The following is a 15196-nucleotide window of genomic DNA, read 5'->3' as shown; positions in this document are numbered from 1 at the left end:
TATTTGGCTAAACATGATAACTACACATGTTGGGATAACTCAATTAAGATATAACAGGTTACTATTCAGTAAAAATAATATTTTCAACAATTAGCCCGTGTACGCGCTCGTCAACTTGCGTACACGGCACTCACATATCACAAATTGTCACAACAATACCAAATTCTAAGGGGATCTCCCCCACACAAGGTTAGGCAAGTCACTTACCTCGAACCAAGCTCAATCAATTAATAAGAATGACCTTTCCTCGATTTTCCGATTCTGAATGGCCCAAATCTAGCCAAAAGCAATTATATACTATAAATATAACTATAAGAAACTAATCTAATTAATGAAATCAAGACTTTAACAGGAAATTCGAAAATCGCCCCAAAAGGTTGACCCGGCCCACGGCTCGGAATCGAGTAAAAGTCACAAATTTCGAACACTCGTTTAACCATGAGTTCGCCCATAACAAAATTACTCAAATTTGATAAAAAACCTCAATCAAAACCCCAAAAGTCGATTTAAAACTTTTCAACTTTCCCCCTAAATTTCTCAGCCCATATCCTTAATTAAATGATGAAATTAACGATGGATTAGTGGATATTAATAAAAAACAAGTCAAGAATCCTTACCCAAATGTTTTCTCTGAAAATCCCTCAGAATTTTGGCTCAATCCGAGCTCTCAAAGTCCCAAAATGAAAATGAGATTAAACCCTCGATTTAGCCCTTTTCCTGCCCAGTTTATCCGCTTCTGTGAGGGCTTCACCAGATCTACGGCTCTACACCTATAGAAAAACCATTGGAGGTGCGGACTTCACTTAAATCCCAAGAGCTCGCTTCTGCGAGCAAAAGGGCTGCACATGCGCATGCACTCCTGCGACAACTGTTCCGCACCTGCAACTGTTGATACTTAATTTTCTCTATATATTTTTAATATGAAAAATACTTTCAAAATAGCATATGTATGCATATATAAGTATGTCCAAATGTTTTAGTATTTTTTCTTAATTTTTAAAGATTTTTAAATCAATTTATTGCCTTATCTTATCCAGAAAAAACCCAATAATTATTCCCACAATTTTTATTTTTGGTGATTCATTTATTGGAATCTCATATTTATACTAAAATATAGCTAATGTAATTTTTGCATATTTTTACAAATTTATTTAGTATTTTTAAAGCTAAATTACATATAATTGTAATATTAGCCTCTTTTAGATTTAATTGCGTTTATATCTATAAAAATTAGGTCCAATATGTTTAATTTGATAATTATGTACTATTAATTATTTTAGTACCTTTAATTTATTTCCAGAAATTATTCTACTACTTTTTATAAAATAAATAAGGGAAGATTGGCTATTTAAAATATAGCCCAATTGTGTTTCAATTGTAGCCTGAATTGAACCCCAATTTTAAACCCAATTACCCAGCCCAAATCCTAATCTACCCGACCCACGACCCTTTTTAAATAACCCGCCCGAATTTCCTTTTAATCCCAGCCGTTGATCGCCTAGATCAACGGCTCACATCAGCCCTTTCCTTTTTTAATCCCGACCTACCCCAAACCCTAGTCATTTTTCACCTGCAGCCGCCTTCAAACCCCCATACTCTCTCAATTCTCTCTCAATCCCCTCTCAAACCCTAGCCGCCACCTTCAACCACCACCCAAAAACCTCCCAAATCCATGGCTTCCAAGGTCATTGGAGGCATGTATCTACCTCCTTTGGCTTCTACATGCTCGATTATCACGGTTTCAAGGCTAGATCCTGGAAATGTTTGGTCCAGACCTTGGTTGATTTCAGTTCTATGGCTGTCTCCGATCATCTTTGACTTCGCTCCGGCCAGTCATGGCTATTCAAGCCTGACTCTTGACTTCTCCTGCTTAGATCGATGATTTTCCAAGCCTTTCTCACCATCTATGGTTCTTCTGAAACCCTAACCTTTGAGGTTCTTCCGATTTCTTTAGATCTATGTTTACTCTAAACTTTTAAACGTTTTCTCAAGGTTTCTTTCAAAACTCTACCTTCAAGAACCCTTATCTTTTCCGATTTGAGTTTCTATTAAGTTATTTCGAAGCTTTCTTTGAATTTCTAACATGTTCTATTGTGTTTCCTTATGTTGTTCTTTTACTCAAGTTTGCTCATTAAGGGTTTTGAAATTTTTGAATTTATTTCGTTAGTATTTGTCCGATTTACTTGCTTTTCATCTCTAGAACTCGATTGATAGTGAAAACCCTAAAATTTTGGGTTCATTCGAGTCTTGAGACTACTTGCTATGTGATTTACTTATTCGTCATGCTCTGAATTCGATTAATTTCAAAACCCTAATTTCTCTAGACCTATTCGAACTTCTGAAAACTGCTTCATCTGTTTGAATTAGCTCGACTGGATTCGAAGTCTTTTTTGTTTCAACTTCTGTTTCTCTATGTGATTTGGTTTCTTGCAAGCATTGAAACTAGACTATATTTTTAAGAAAAAGTCTTTTTACCCGGACTTTTGCATGCTTCTGATACCCCTTTTCCCTATTACTAAGTTGACCTATGTGACTACCATGTTGCGATAATACACTATCTACTGATTTTGTGATTGTTATTCTCTTTGTCACAAGTTCAGCCTCGCATGCCTAATGTTTATGCACTCTTTTATATGCTAAATTCTCCTCTAAAATGACCTTCAATTTTGGACTGATTTCAAACCTATTGTGTAATTCTGATTACACTCGTGTAATTGATTCTTTCCTTGTTTTACTGATTTCCCTGTATTTTGAATTGGTTTGAAAACTTCCCCTTAGACTTTCGATTCTCTTGTCTTTAACTTGGTTTGCTTGTTTATTCTTGGGAACCCATGTCACTCTCCTTAAATCAGTAATTTTGAAATCCTTGACTCCCTGATTTGCTATGTACCGATTTTCGATTGTCTCTATATGCTGCAACTTTACTTTGTTTTCTTACCTTATTTGGCTAACCGAATATTTCAAAGATTCTTCCCTTAATTAAACCTCTATGCACTTACCCCTAATTGTCTACTCTGCACATGATGCTTACTTGATTTCTTTCCTTAAATATTTTCTGCCCATTACCGTTTGATTTTAACTCCTTAATTAAAGGAAGTCCTTGTACTGATTTGATTTTAATTGGTACATAGTTCCATAATTACTTCTAAACTATGATCCTTGCCTTATTTTCTGCCTGTTTTCAAACTATAAATACACTACTCTTTCATTAACACGCACACGAACACACTTAGTTCTGAAATCACTTATACTCAAAATATTCTCTCTTGCTACTTGTATTGTGGCTTGTCTTCAAAGTCCTGCTACATGCTTTTACTATATTTTGCTCCTTTGAACTGGTATGTTCTGATTAAGATTTCAACATCACAACAATATGTTTACTTAATACTTTTGCCTTCTTGTTTGCCTACTACTTGTGTTTAGTCCAGTACTTAATTTAGCATGCTGTAATTTCCTTCTACCTATTTTGAATCTATTATGTGTCCTGAACCCCTACCCCAATGTGTTGATACTGATGGTTTGTTTGAGGCATGACAGTATTAAGTATTGCTGTATATGACTCAAATGTGATTCCCCTAGGATCATAACCTCTATGTTACCATTATGTGATTGTGTATTCTAGTTAATTTTGTAAGCATAACAGCACTCCCTATTGCTGTGCATGCCCAGAATTAACTAATGCCTAAGTGCATAGGCTCTTTGCAATCCCCAATCCCTGAACCCCTTTTGTGTGAAGTCCTTAACTCTGTAACTATTTCCCAGCACCTCTCTCACTCTTCTTTACTCTGTTTCTTCACCTGCACTCTCTCTTAGACTTAAGTTCTGCCCCCCCTCTTGTGAGCCTTGCCTTGGGACCCATGAGCTCCCTCTGAACTTGGACACTTGAGGGCTGGCACTTCCATACTGCACCTGTCCCTATTCTGGTAATACAATTTGGGTGTGAGCACTGCCCGGAGTCCCATTGAGTCTCTTAGGGAACTCTGACACACTCAAATTGGAGAAAGGCTTTCGATCAATGGTCTTTAAGTTGGTTTATCTCGTAACTTAGAGAGGAAGTCAAGAATCAGGCCTCCTCTGGTTGTACTTTCTTTGTATTTTTCTGTTCTGATGTAATTTGTTATTCTGGTTTGTAATAAGTTATAATAAACACTTGGGGATGGCTAGTGAAAAGGGTTGGGTAACTATGCATGCAAGGTAGAAAACATACGTATATGGTGTTTTAACTCCTGCATATTCGAACTTCACCTAGAGACCATGCCTATAGGATACTTTTAATTCTTCATATTCAACTTCACATAGAAAACCTGCCTATAGGGTACTTTTAATTCTGCATATTCAACTTCATATAGAAAACCTACCTATAGTGTACTTTTAATTCTGCATATTCAAACTTCATTTAGATGTCATGCCTATAAGGTTTAAAAGGAGTAATGCATAGAAATCATGCCTATAGGGGTTTCTTAAATCAATCTGATTCGCTTTCATTCGCAGTCAATGTTAGATAACATGCTCCTAGGAATTAAAGTCGGTAATAGTAGATACTGCCACCTGTAGAACTTGTAACCAGTTCAGTTTTTTTGTTTATTCTGCTTCTCTTAATAACCTAATTCACTCACTTAACAAGGTTTAACAAGCATGCTTATAGGATTTCGAATAATTTATTTCAAGCTTCTACTATCTCATCACCTTTTAAATTCAGTAGATATCATGCCTATAGGACCCCGTCTAAACACGTAGGCAAGCCTTAGAATAATAACTGTAAAACTGAATCTGTTAATCACTACAACCAGCAGGCAGACCTGATTCGGACTTTTTATCTGAGTTATGCAATAAACTAAAACTGCCTCAACAATCTCATCTCCCTCATCTTTAATGCTTTTCAATCCGACCTAAGCAGTATCTGTAAGACATGCTACTTTATGTGTTTGTTCGAGGAGGTATACTTGAGCCTATATGCTTATGTGTTTCCCCTTTTATATGCAATATGTGTTTTGTATGTCGCCTTAGAATTTTACCTTTGAAACTCCAAATAAGCCCAGCATCCCTCCCTTTTAGGATTAGTAGTCCTAAGTGCCTCCGGGATTGATAGGAATAGGACGAGTAATAGCATGCAATAAGTAATCGAGACCAATCCGCGCTTTAATACCTTAAAGGGGTGGGAAGGGTAGATATGGATATGATGACCACGCGATAATGTCACGTGTAGCCCCTCATTGAGGAGTGATTACCGGACATTGTGTGGGGTGATCCATATTTTTAATAAACCTAGGACCCCCATTTCTTTATTCTTTATTGTTTTAGCAATTTAACTCCTTATTCTAAAGAATCAGCTTTTCTAATTGTTCTTTCAAAACTTGTTTACTTTCAAACCATTATGTGTTGAAATCCCCTATTATTTGAGCCTTATTTGCTTATACGTTAATTGCACCTCAATTCACAATAATTGTCTGGTCGGGAACCACACTAGTGGATTCTGAGGGGTGCCTAACACCTTCCCCTTAGAATAATTTCAAGCCCTTACCCTATCTCTGGTTATTCAAATCGAACTCTTTTGGTGTCCTAATGCACCATAATCATTAGGTGGCGACTCTCCAAATTAAAACCCAGTTCCCAAAAGGAATGAGTTGTCTCTCCAAATGTCATAAACCTGATTTCCGCTCAGGGAAAAAAAGGGGTGCGACAGTGGCCTTAGTTGTTTCTGCGCATCACCTCACCGCAAAAGCTAGGCCGCTTCTGCGGAACCTTGTCCGCATCTACGAGCTCTTGTCTGGGCTGACTTCTCTGCTTCTGCGTCCCCTCCAATGCACATGCAAGTTCGCACCTGCGGCCATCCCCACCGCAAGTGCGATGGTACCAGAAGCTGCAAGCTTCAGCAATTCTCGAAAGTCTAATTTTTGTCCGTTAACCACCTGGTATCCACCCGAGGCCCCCGAGACCTCAAACAAATATACCAGCAAGTCCTAAAATATCATACAAACTTAGTCGAGCCCACAAATCACATCAAACAACATCAAAAACACGAATCACACCCCAATTCAAGTTTAATAAACTTTAAAACTTCAACTTCTACAAACGATGCCGAAATATAGCAAAACACATTTGATTGACCTCAAATTTTGCACACAAGTCATATTTGACATTACGGACCTACTCCAACTTCCGGAATTGGAATCCGCCCAAAAATCCAACATTCAGTATTTCAAGCCTAATTCAACTACGGACCTCCAAATCACAATCCGTACGTGCTCTTAAGTCCAAAATCGCCCAATAGAGCTAACGGAACCGAGGAAACTCTATTCTGAAGTCGTCTTCACACAATTCCAACTACGGTCAAATTCCTAGAACTTAAGCTTCCATTTTAGGGACTAAGTGTCTCATTTCACTCCGAAACAAAAAACAAATCCTCCCGGTAAATCACATAAGCATAGAATGAACAGAGGAAACAGTAGATAGGGGATCAGGGCTAATACTCTCAGAATGACCGTCCGGGTCTGTAGGCATATAAATTTTATTAAAATTAAATCCATAAATAATTTGGACTATATTTTAAATTCAAGATATATTGGTCCAATAAATATTATGGTCTAATATTGAATTAATTATAGAAGTCCAATACATATGAGTTAAATAAATAGGTGCAAATCTATTGGGCTAGCCCATTTAGTTGGGCTAAAAGTGATGAGCCCACTTTATTAACCCCAAGATATCATCTTCATAGAGGCCCAACTTGGTGTCATATGACGTGGCATGCCAAGTCACACAGAAGAGCCAATAGGATCATGCCACATGTCAAAATGACAAGGCATGCCAAGTCACATTAAAAGGCCAATGAAACCGCACCACGTGTGCAAGTCACATGTTCTAGCCAATCAACACTTTAATTTGATTGGTCGGAAAGAGGTTGCTCTTATCACACCTCTTCCCTCCTACAACTATAAATAAGGGGTTTCATAACCTAGAAAAGGGACCGAAAGTTATAACAAGAAGCAAGAAAGAGCTCGTGGATCAAACGCTGTAAATTTCTCCACAAGTTTCAAGCTTCAAGCAATCAAGTTCAAGCTCAAGAACGAAGAAAAAAATCAAGTTCAGGCTCAAGAACGAAGAACAAATCAAGTTCAAGTTCAAAATCAAATTCAAGATCAAGAACGAAGTCAAATTAAATACAAGGTATTCAACATCAAGGCTACTTGTTCGTGATACTTCGTGGCAACAATCAAAGTGTTCGCGACGGATAGATCAAATTTATAGAGATTGTACACTCATATTATTTGAAATCAAATACTACGATTGTTGCGATATTTTTCGATCTCGATTATTTTCTCGAAGCAAATTTATTATCTATAAATTCTGGCACGCCCAGTAGGACATCGAAATTTTAACGGATCAAGCTAAATCCTGAATTTAAAATACTACAAGACTCTTGAAATCGTAGAGTCTATCAGGGTTTTTTGGAGGTTACTTTGCCCTAAACCCTATTGCACACCTATATAAAGGAATACATATTCCTTTGAAGAGGCATCTCAGCAATTCCATAAACTCTCGGAATATGCACAAAGACATGTCAAATATGAGATCTCTGAAATTCCATGAAACTCTTGGAATATTCATTAAGAGATCAAATACATGTCAAATATGTCTTGCTTAGAGTCCTACGTTCCAGAAATACGCCGCTAGGGCCCTCGAATTACGTAGAATAAATCACAAGGAAGAATAAAGGGATAAACACAGTTGTAACCTACAATGTTTATTAATAAAATCATTGCTTCTTATAGTTGTTTGTGATTGCAATTTTATTTTTCTCTGAATAAATTTGTTGCAAATAAATTGGCATGCCCAATGGGACCAGTTCTGCCCTTTATCTCTTCCTCCTGTAAATCGAAAACTCCAAGTTTCAAAAGTAGCGGTTTTATGGCCGAGTACTTCAAGTCTTATCTTCAAGTTTCTGCAAGCCTACACCCCGGCAAACCTTGAAGTAGGGGCATTTGTAGACATCGAAATTTTAACGGATCAAGCTAAATCCTAAATTCAAAATACTACAAGACTCTTGAAATCGTAGGAGTTTATCAGGGTTTCTTGGTGGTTACTCTACCCTAAACCCTAACACACACCTATATAAAGGAATACATATTCCTTTGAAGAAGCATCTCAACAATTTCATAAACTTTCGGAATATGCACAAAGACATGTCAAATATGAGATCTCCGAAATTCCATGAAACTTTTGGAATATTCATTAAGAGATCAAAGACATGTCAAATATGTCTTTCTTAAAGTCCTACGTTTGAGAAATATGCCGCTAGGGCCCTCGAATCACGTAGAATAAATCGGAGGGAAGAATTAAGGGATAAATAGAGTTGTAACCAACAATATTTATCAATAAAATCCTTGTTTCTTATAGTTATTTTTTATTGCAGTTTTATTTTTCTCTGAATAAATTTGTTGCAAATAAGGTTGTTACATCATTGTAAGGGAGACGAATTTTCCTAACAAGCATCTACCATATTTTATCCAAAGCTCAATAACATTTTACTTTCTTACTTATTCATATTGTTATTACTGCCTCCGGAAGCTCTGCTCCGGGAATTACGATTTCTGCTATTTTAGGCTAAGTCTTATATTTTTGTCTAATTTATTTATCATTTTAGGATCAAATCGATTCACTTGTCTATAGACCACATATAAATTCAACTGTACCGTTTTACGGGTAAACAATAACCATATAAAATAAGAAGATAAGTAATAGAATAAGAGAAGAAGAAATACTTTCTTATTTCATCACGTATTCAAGTGTGTCTCGTATCACATTTCATGCCTCTATTTATACTATTACATAGAAAGTTACAAAATAATTGTCTTAAACATGACATTAACAATTGAGATTATGGGGAAGAGTTATAGAGGTGTGGAAGTTACCGTCATAATAGTGATGAGTAGTGGAATACTATTTACATCATGGGAAAAGTAGTGAGAGTAATGGATATCTACATTAACTAATAGTTTTACAACAAAAAAATAAGAATAAGAATAAGAATAACTAGAATGGTTTCTCCTCCGGACATGACTATGAATACCAATTACTCGCACTATAGAAACACATCAATCTATTTTTTATTGTTTTACCCTTTAATTAATTAAGAAGAGAACAAAGGGGAAAATTTAGCAAGACAAGTAAATATGGTTGCAAGTCAATTTTTGTAATATATTTTATAAATTACATTGTGGAAAATATATTTTGATATGAATAACTATTGTTACTCCATTTGTCCCCATTTTGTATACTTTTCGTTTTTCGAGAATTAAATTAACTTAAAAGCACTTGACTTGAAAATTCTCTTTAAATAAGTTAAACACCAAAATAATTTTAAAAGTATATTCAAGCTAGTTTAGCAAGCTTTGAAGCGAATTCAAACACACTCAGAGAGAATTTTTGAACAGTTTAACTAACTCATACAATTAGATGTTAACTAGTGGTAACCCTTTGAGCAATTAGCATTACTTGCTCGGCCAAAATTACAAATTCAAATCTTGAGAATCGTATAAAATCTGCTGCCGACATTAATTGGTACTGGCTATCATAATATTGGTTAAAGATAAGGACAGTCATCAGAACAGATATGTCGGATAGTAATTCAATTATTGGTCATGGCTCATGTATATGACAGGTAATTTTGTACCAGCTTATATTCAACTTTCATCTTCTGCTTTTTCTGTTTTACTAGTTCAACATCACACCAACAACACTTGTGGCAAAATGACTTTATCCTTGATCATAAATATGAGGTTCGAACCTTAACTAAAAAATTATATTTGTTAGAAAACGTTTTACCTTCGATACAAAACTTGGATACCTAATAGTAACACAAAAAACAATAGTTCAACATTACATGTTCTCAAAGTCTGACAAAGTGTTTAAGCTACAAAAACTTAAGCAATAGGGTACTACTATCAACTTTCTAACTTCTGCTTTTTCTTTTTCACTAATTTAACATATCACGAGCTCAAATTTAAACTAAGGGGTTGTTTGGTTGTAATACGATGTATACCGGTATAAGTTATATTGAGATAAGTTATGATGAGATTAATTATGATGAGATTGTTGTTTATTCATTGTTTAGTATGTTGTATTAAGAATGATAATTGCATAATTTCTCAGAAGAAGGTATAAGTTATACCGGTGCTAATTACCCCACCTTCTATAAGGTATAAGTTATCCCAATATTAAAATTAACACCGGGATAACTTATACCTGGTTTGCTAACCAAACAGAGTATTAAGGTGGTATTAAATTTTTATACCACCCTCATACCTTTTTATACCTCATACCAAATGACCCCTAAGTGTTTAGCAATAACATCTTAGTAAGTAGGTATCTGTTATCTACTCTCCCGTTTTAATTTATGTGGTAGTATTATACAGAATTTAAGAAAGAAATAGATACTTTCGAATCTTATGGTTATTTTATACAAAGTTTAAGAAAGGAAAAAACTTTCGAATCTTGTGGTATAAAATAATTCATAGATATTGGTATAAGTATAAATCATCTCATTAAGGAGAAACTGAAAAAATAAAATAAAATTATTTTTAAATAAGAAAATGTGATATTTTTTTGAAAGAGTCAACAAAAGAAAATATAACACATAAATTAGGCTAAAGGGAGTAGATCTTTCGCCGTTCCGGGACATACATAGAAGTACGCGATGTCAATATTTAAAAAGAGCGAAATATAAAGAATACCAATTATCACATTATCTAACAAAAAATAGTCTTAGTCCATTAATTTTATTGAGTCCTAAGTTAAAAGAGGTCTTAAGTTCAATTCTTACCTATTAGCAATAAAGGTTCTTTCAAATATTTGCCAAAATAAAAGATCTAGGTTCTAATCTCTGAGCTCTTAGAGAAAATTTAGCAGCTTAAACAAGATGCCAAGTAACAATATAAGTTAAAGGGTGTCATTTCCTTTTTCTTATTATTTTCGTACAATATTATTATATATATTTTGTAAAATTTTCCGACGAATCAGTATCACATGACACTGATTCGTTACACATATATCCGCCCCTGAAAATGTGAGCTGAAATTCAAGAATAGTCCATTCCACCATAATAGATCTCTCCTACTGTAGTCCGTAGATTATTACTCCCTCCATTTATTTTTTAACTTTTTATGCCCCTTAAGAAAGAATAATTATAGTATTTATTTTACCATATAGCCCTTAATAATGATAGTATTTTAAAAATATTTGAGAAACAATTTTAGAAATGAGTAATTAATGATAAGGATAAAATAAAAAAATAATATTTGTCTTTCTCTTGATTTATTAAAATTGACAAATAAAAGTAAAAATATAATTTAAGTATAGTAAAAGTAAATGGAGGAAGTAGATTGGATGATCGGTTTACATTTTACGTGAGAACACAGTGTATCTCAGTGTATACGTAAGTTACACGGAGAGAATATTTTAACACGCATGCTAAAAGTTAAAAGTGAATTCCAAAAAAAAAACAAAAGGAATAAGAAGAAAAAGGAAAAGGCAAAAAAAGGGATGAAGCTAGACCGAATAAGATATAAAATTATATTATTAATGTGTAAAAGTTAAATTATATTATCTTCATACTATATGTGACAACTAAAGCTAAAAAAGAGACATAGTGATCTCCTAAATGAAAATCATGTTGTCCACTTCCTTATACTCATCTCTATCTTAAATTATATGCCATATCTTTTTAGTTTATTCTAAAAAAAATCATACTTTATTATTTAAAACTAATTAATTTTAAAATAATTAATTTTAAAACCTTTTTTTGCGTAATTTACTTTGGATTAAAATTTTTAAAATATTTAATTTTATATTTGATCAAATACTGTAACATAAATTAAGAACGAAAATTAATTAGGAGAGACAACATAGAAAAGCAAGTATTGAATTACCAACCTTGCACACAATCTTCCAACAGCCTTCTCATTCTCACCGTTCACGTAGACACTCAATTCAGCGACTTTTTAATTCTTTAGTTTTGATTGAAACGTGAAAATCTAAACTATCTTTTTGCACGGTAGTTATTAATTAACATTTCCTATCTTTTAACAAAACGATTTCTTACTTTACGATAATATAACCTCATCAAGCGATAAGGTTAGTGTTTAAAGAAAATGAAAAGAGGGTTTATTACTTCCTCCATCCCAATTAATGATATGGTAGTATGGAAATTTCGAGAGTCAAACGAATTTTTTTACGGTAATTTTTCTATACGTCGTTTAAATATTTTAAAATGTTGCTTACTACTATAATACTTGTTATGTAGTTTTAAAAAAAAATTAAACACTTATATCTAAATTTATAATTAAAATTAAATAAAATTGACTCTTGAAATTCAAACTATACCACATCACTTGATAAGCAAATAATTCGGTTCACTAAAGAAAGAGAAAAGAGCGTTTATTTGTTTGGTACAAACAATCAAGAAAAGAGTGAGAGAAAAAGTAGTACTCTCCGATTCAATTTATGTGAGCCTGTTTGATTTGATACGAAGTTTAAGAAAAAAATGAAGACTTTTGGAATTTGTGGTTCTAAACAAGTCAAAAAGGGGCCCAGAATATTTATGTGATTATAAAAGTTTCTCATTAAGGGTAGAATTATAAGTTTAAGCTAAATTTTATCCAAATTTAGAAATGGTTCATTCTTTTTGGAACGGACTAAAAAGGAAATAGGTTCACATAAATTGGAACGGAGGGAGTACTTGTTTTTTGGAACCTTAGGAAAACTCGCAACCGCTACAGCCCTTTAAGTGAGCATTCTGTGCGTACTCGGTAAAGCCTCCGTTGTATAATAGCCAGTAAACCACATAGGGAATGTAAACCGCATTAGATAAGCCATATGCGACAGGCTCAGACCCAGAAGACATTAAGGATGAATCGATCACAGGTCATTTATCTTCCAAACAAGGGCAGACCTAGTGCATAGACTACGAGTTTTCGGGAACCCAATAACTCTTGCGTAGACTCTGTATTTATATTAAGAAATTCACTAAATATTGGTAAATATTTGACTATGAAACCAATTATTATTGCATATTAATATGAAATTACGGTAGAAACCCATAAATCTCAAATTCTGAATCCGCCCCTACTTGGAAACCATGTCCTCCAAACCATTTGAGCAACCCCGAAGGGTTAAATTGATACGCAAATAATTCGGTACATTAAAGAAAGTGAAAGAGCGTTTATTAGTTTGGTACAAAACAATCAAAAGAAGAGAGAGAAAAAGTAGGGCTCCTTTTTATTGTGATAGTAGTAGTAGTAATTTATTTCAAACGGTCAAAAAGCGATGTGTCATCCTTGCAGTGATAACCCCTTATAAAACCCCCATACCATAGCCAATTAGTAGCTCACAGAAAAGATAGGAGCATTAGCTTTCACATACTAAAATATTTCTTCTTCTCCCTCTCAAAGATCTGTCAAGTAAAAATGGCAAACTCCATGCGCTTTTTTGCTACTGTGTTACTTCTAACATTGCTTGTCATGGCTACCGGTTTGTCTTCTTCTTCCCTATCAAAATTTTGTGTGTGAGGGCAGTGACGGATTTAGGGGAGGAAGGGGTTTATCTGAATCCTCTTTGTTGGAAAATTAGATTGTACATATATAAGATAAAATTTGTTTTGTATACTCGTTGACAAAACCTAAAAGCATAGCTTAGTGGTCAAAGGGTTCAAAGTATTTGTGAGTTCCTTGGTTCAAGTTTCGCTGGCCATCGTCTCTTTTAATTTTTAACTTTTTCTTTTTTGAATCTCTTTAACGGAAATCCTATCTTCGTGCGGGTGTTTCTTTTAGTTTTAAGCATTTCAAAACCACCTAGGCTACTCTTCTAAGCATTTCCTATCAAAAATTACTAATTTATCTCGCTTAAATCCAAAACCTTTAATTAGGTATGAGAGTTCAGACAAGTGAGGCTTGTTCAGCCACGACTGTTAACTTCTGGGTTCTGAGTCACGGGGTTAAAAAAAGTATGAGAGTTCAGATCTCAACCATCTCATCACCCACTAGCCCACTTATCAAAATTGTCAATGTTATCGTACCATAGGGGGGCATATAATTCAAGATTTGAACATTATGGTTTCGTGTCGAGGATTCTGTCACTAAACTCATTTGATTTGCTAGATTTTAAGTCAGTTATTCATAGTATCTAATGAATTTTTCAACACTTAAATAAAATTAGAGCCTAAAATATTGCGTGATAAATTTAACTTTCCATTCGTCCTTACATAATATTGTTGTGTTTTCTATGCTGGAGCACATTTTTCAAATATAAAGTGCTCTATTCTTTCTTTTTTAATCTTATATTAAACTTGATGGAATAATTTCTAGCCACACAAATTTTTCTGATCTGTTTTAAACTACACATTTCAAAAGTGGTTCATTATTTTTAAATTTGATGCTGAATCAATTACTTTAAGATAACTTGAGACGGAGGGAGTATATATTTATGTTTCATGTGAATAGTGGTGTTTTGCATCCAATAAATTAAAATTTTGGATGACTAACGTTGAGGAAATTTTACAGAGATGGGACCAATGACAATTGCAGAGGCAAGAACTTGTGAGTCCCAGAGCCACCGTTTCAAGGGACCATGCTCAAGAGACAGCAACTGCGCCACCGTTTGTCTGACCGAAGGATTTTCTGGTGGCGACTGCCGTGGATTCCGCCGCCGTTGTTTCTGTACTAGGCCTTGCTAATTGAGAATATTATCCCTTAATTATATAAGTAAAAGTAACTAAATTTGAAATAAGCACTATGATTGTTCAAAGATGACGTGCTAGTTAGTTTAATTTCTTAAACCGGTAGCCGTGATCTTTGATTGTATGCAATTATGGTGGTAGACTTTTGGTATGTATTTTCTGTGATGTATTTTTGGTTTTCTGTAATGCTAATGAATAATTTATCTTCTTTCCTCTTTTTTTTTTTTTTTTTTTTGGCATTTGCATCTATACCTAGTTTGGAAATTCAAAGTATCATATTTGAACACGACCGGAGATCTTCTAAGAGTTCTTTTCAAGGTCAGCTTCCTCTTTGATAAGACTAATACAAGGTGAACATAAAATTCGAAAAATCGGATCGAACCGAATTAATTCGATACCTCGGGTTCGGTTCTTCGGTATTAATTCGTTATGGAATTTCTAAAAGTTTGGTACTTCGGTACGGTT

General features: G+C 34.3%; 1 protein-coding gene across 1 annotated transcript; it reads left to right on the top strand.

Annotated features, from left to right (window-relative positions):
- Window positions 1–13366: 13366 nt before the first annotated feature.
- On the top strand, window positions 13367–14939 carry LOC107775109 (defensin-like protein P322). The gene is made up of 2 exons (XM_016594790.2): window positions 13367–13527; window positions 14556–14939. Exons 1-2 carry the CDS (start codon window positions 13464–13466, stop codon window positions 14726–14728), a joined length of 237 nt encoding a protein of 78 aa, XP_016450276.1. The 5' UTR covers window positions 13367–13463; the 3' UTR covers window positions 14729–14939.
- Window positions 14940–15196: the final 257 nt, after the last annotated feature.

Source organism: Nicotiana tabacum, chromosome 18 (assembly GCF_000715075.1).
Source record: "Nicotiana tabacum cultivar K326 chromosome 18, ASM71507v2, whole genome shotgun sequence".
Taxonomy (NCBI): domain Eukaryota; kingdom Viridiplantae; phylum Streptophyta; class Magnoliopsida; order Solanales; family Solanaceae; genus Nicotiana; species Nicotiana tabacum.
The sequence above is the reverse complement of the archived record's forward strand: the minus strand, read 5'-3'. Positions and strand labels throughout refer to the sequence as shown.

Coding starts and splice junctions, on each gene's coding strand:
- LOC107775109 (XM_016594790.2), top strand. CDS start 13,464: ATGGCAAACTCCATGCGCTTTTTTGCTACTGTGTTACTTCTAACATTG. Junction 13,528..14,555: donor ATTGCTTGTCATGGCTACCG/GTTTGTCTTCTT, acceptor GAAATTTTACAG/AGATGGGACCAATGACAATT.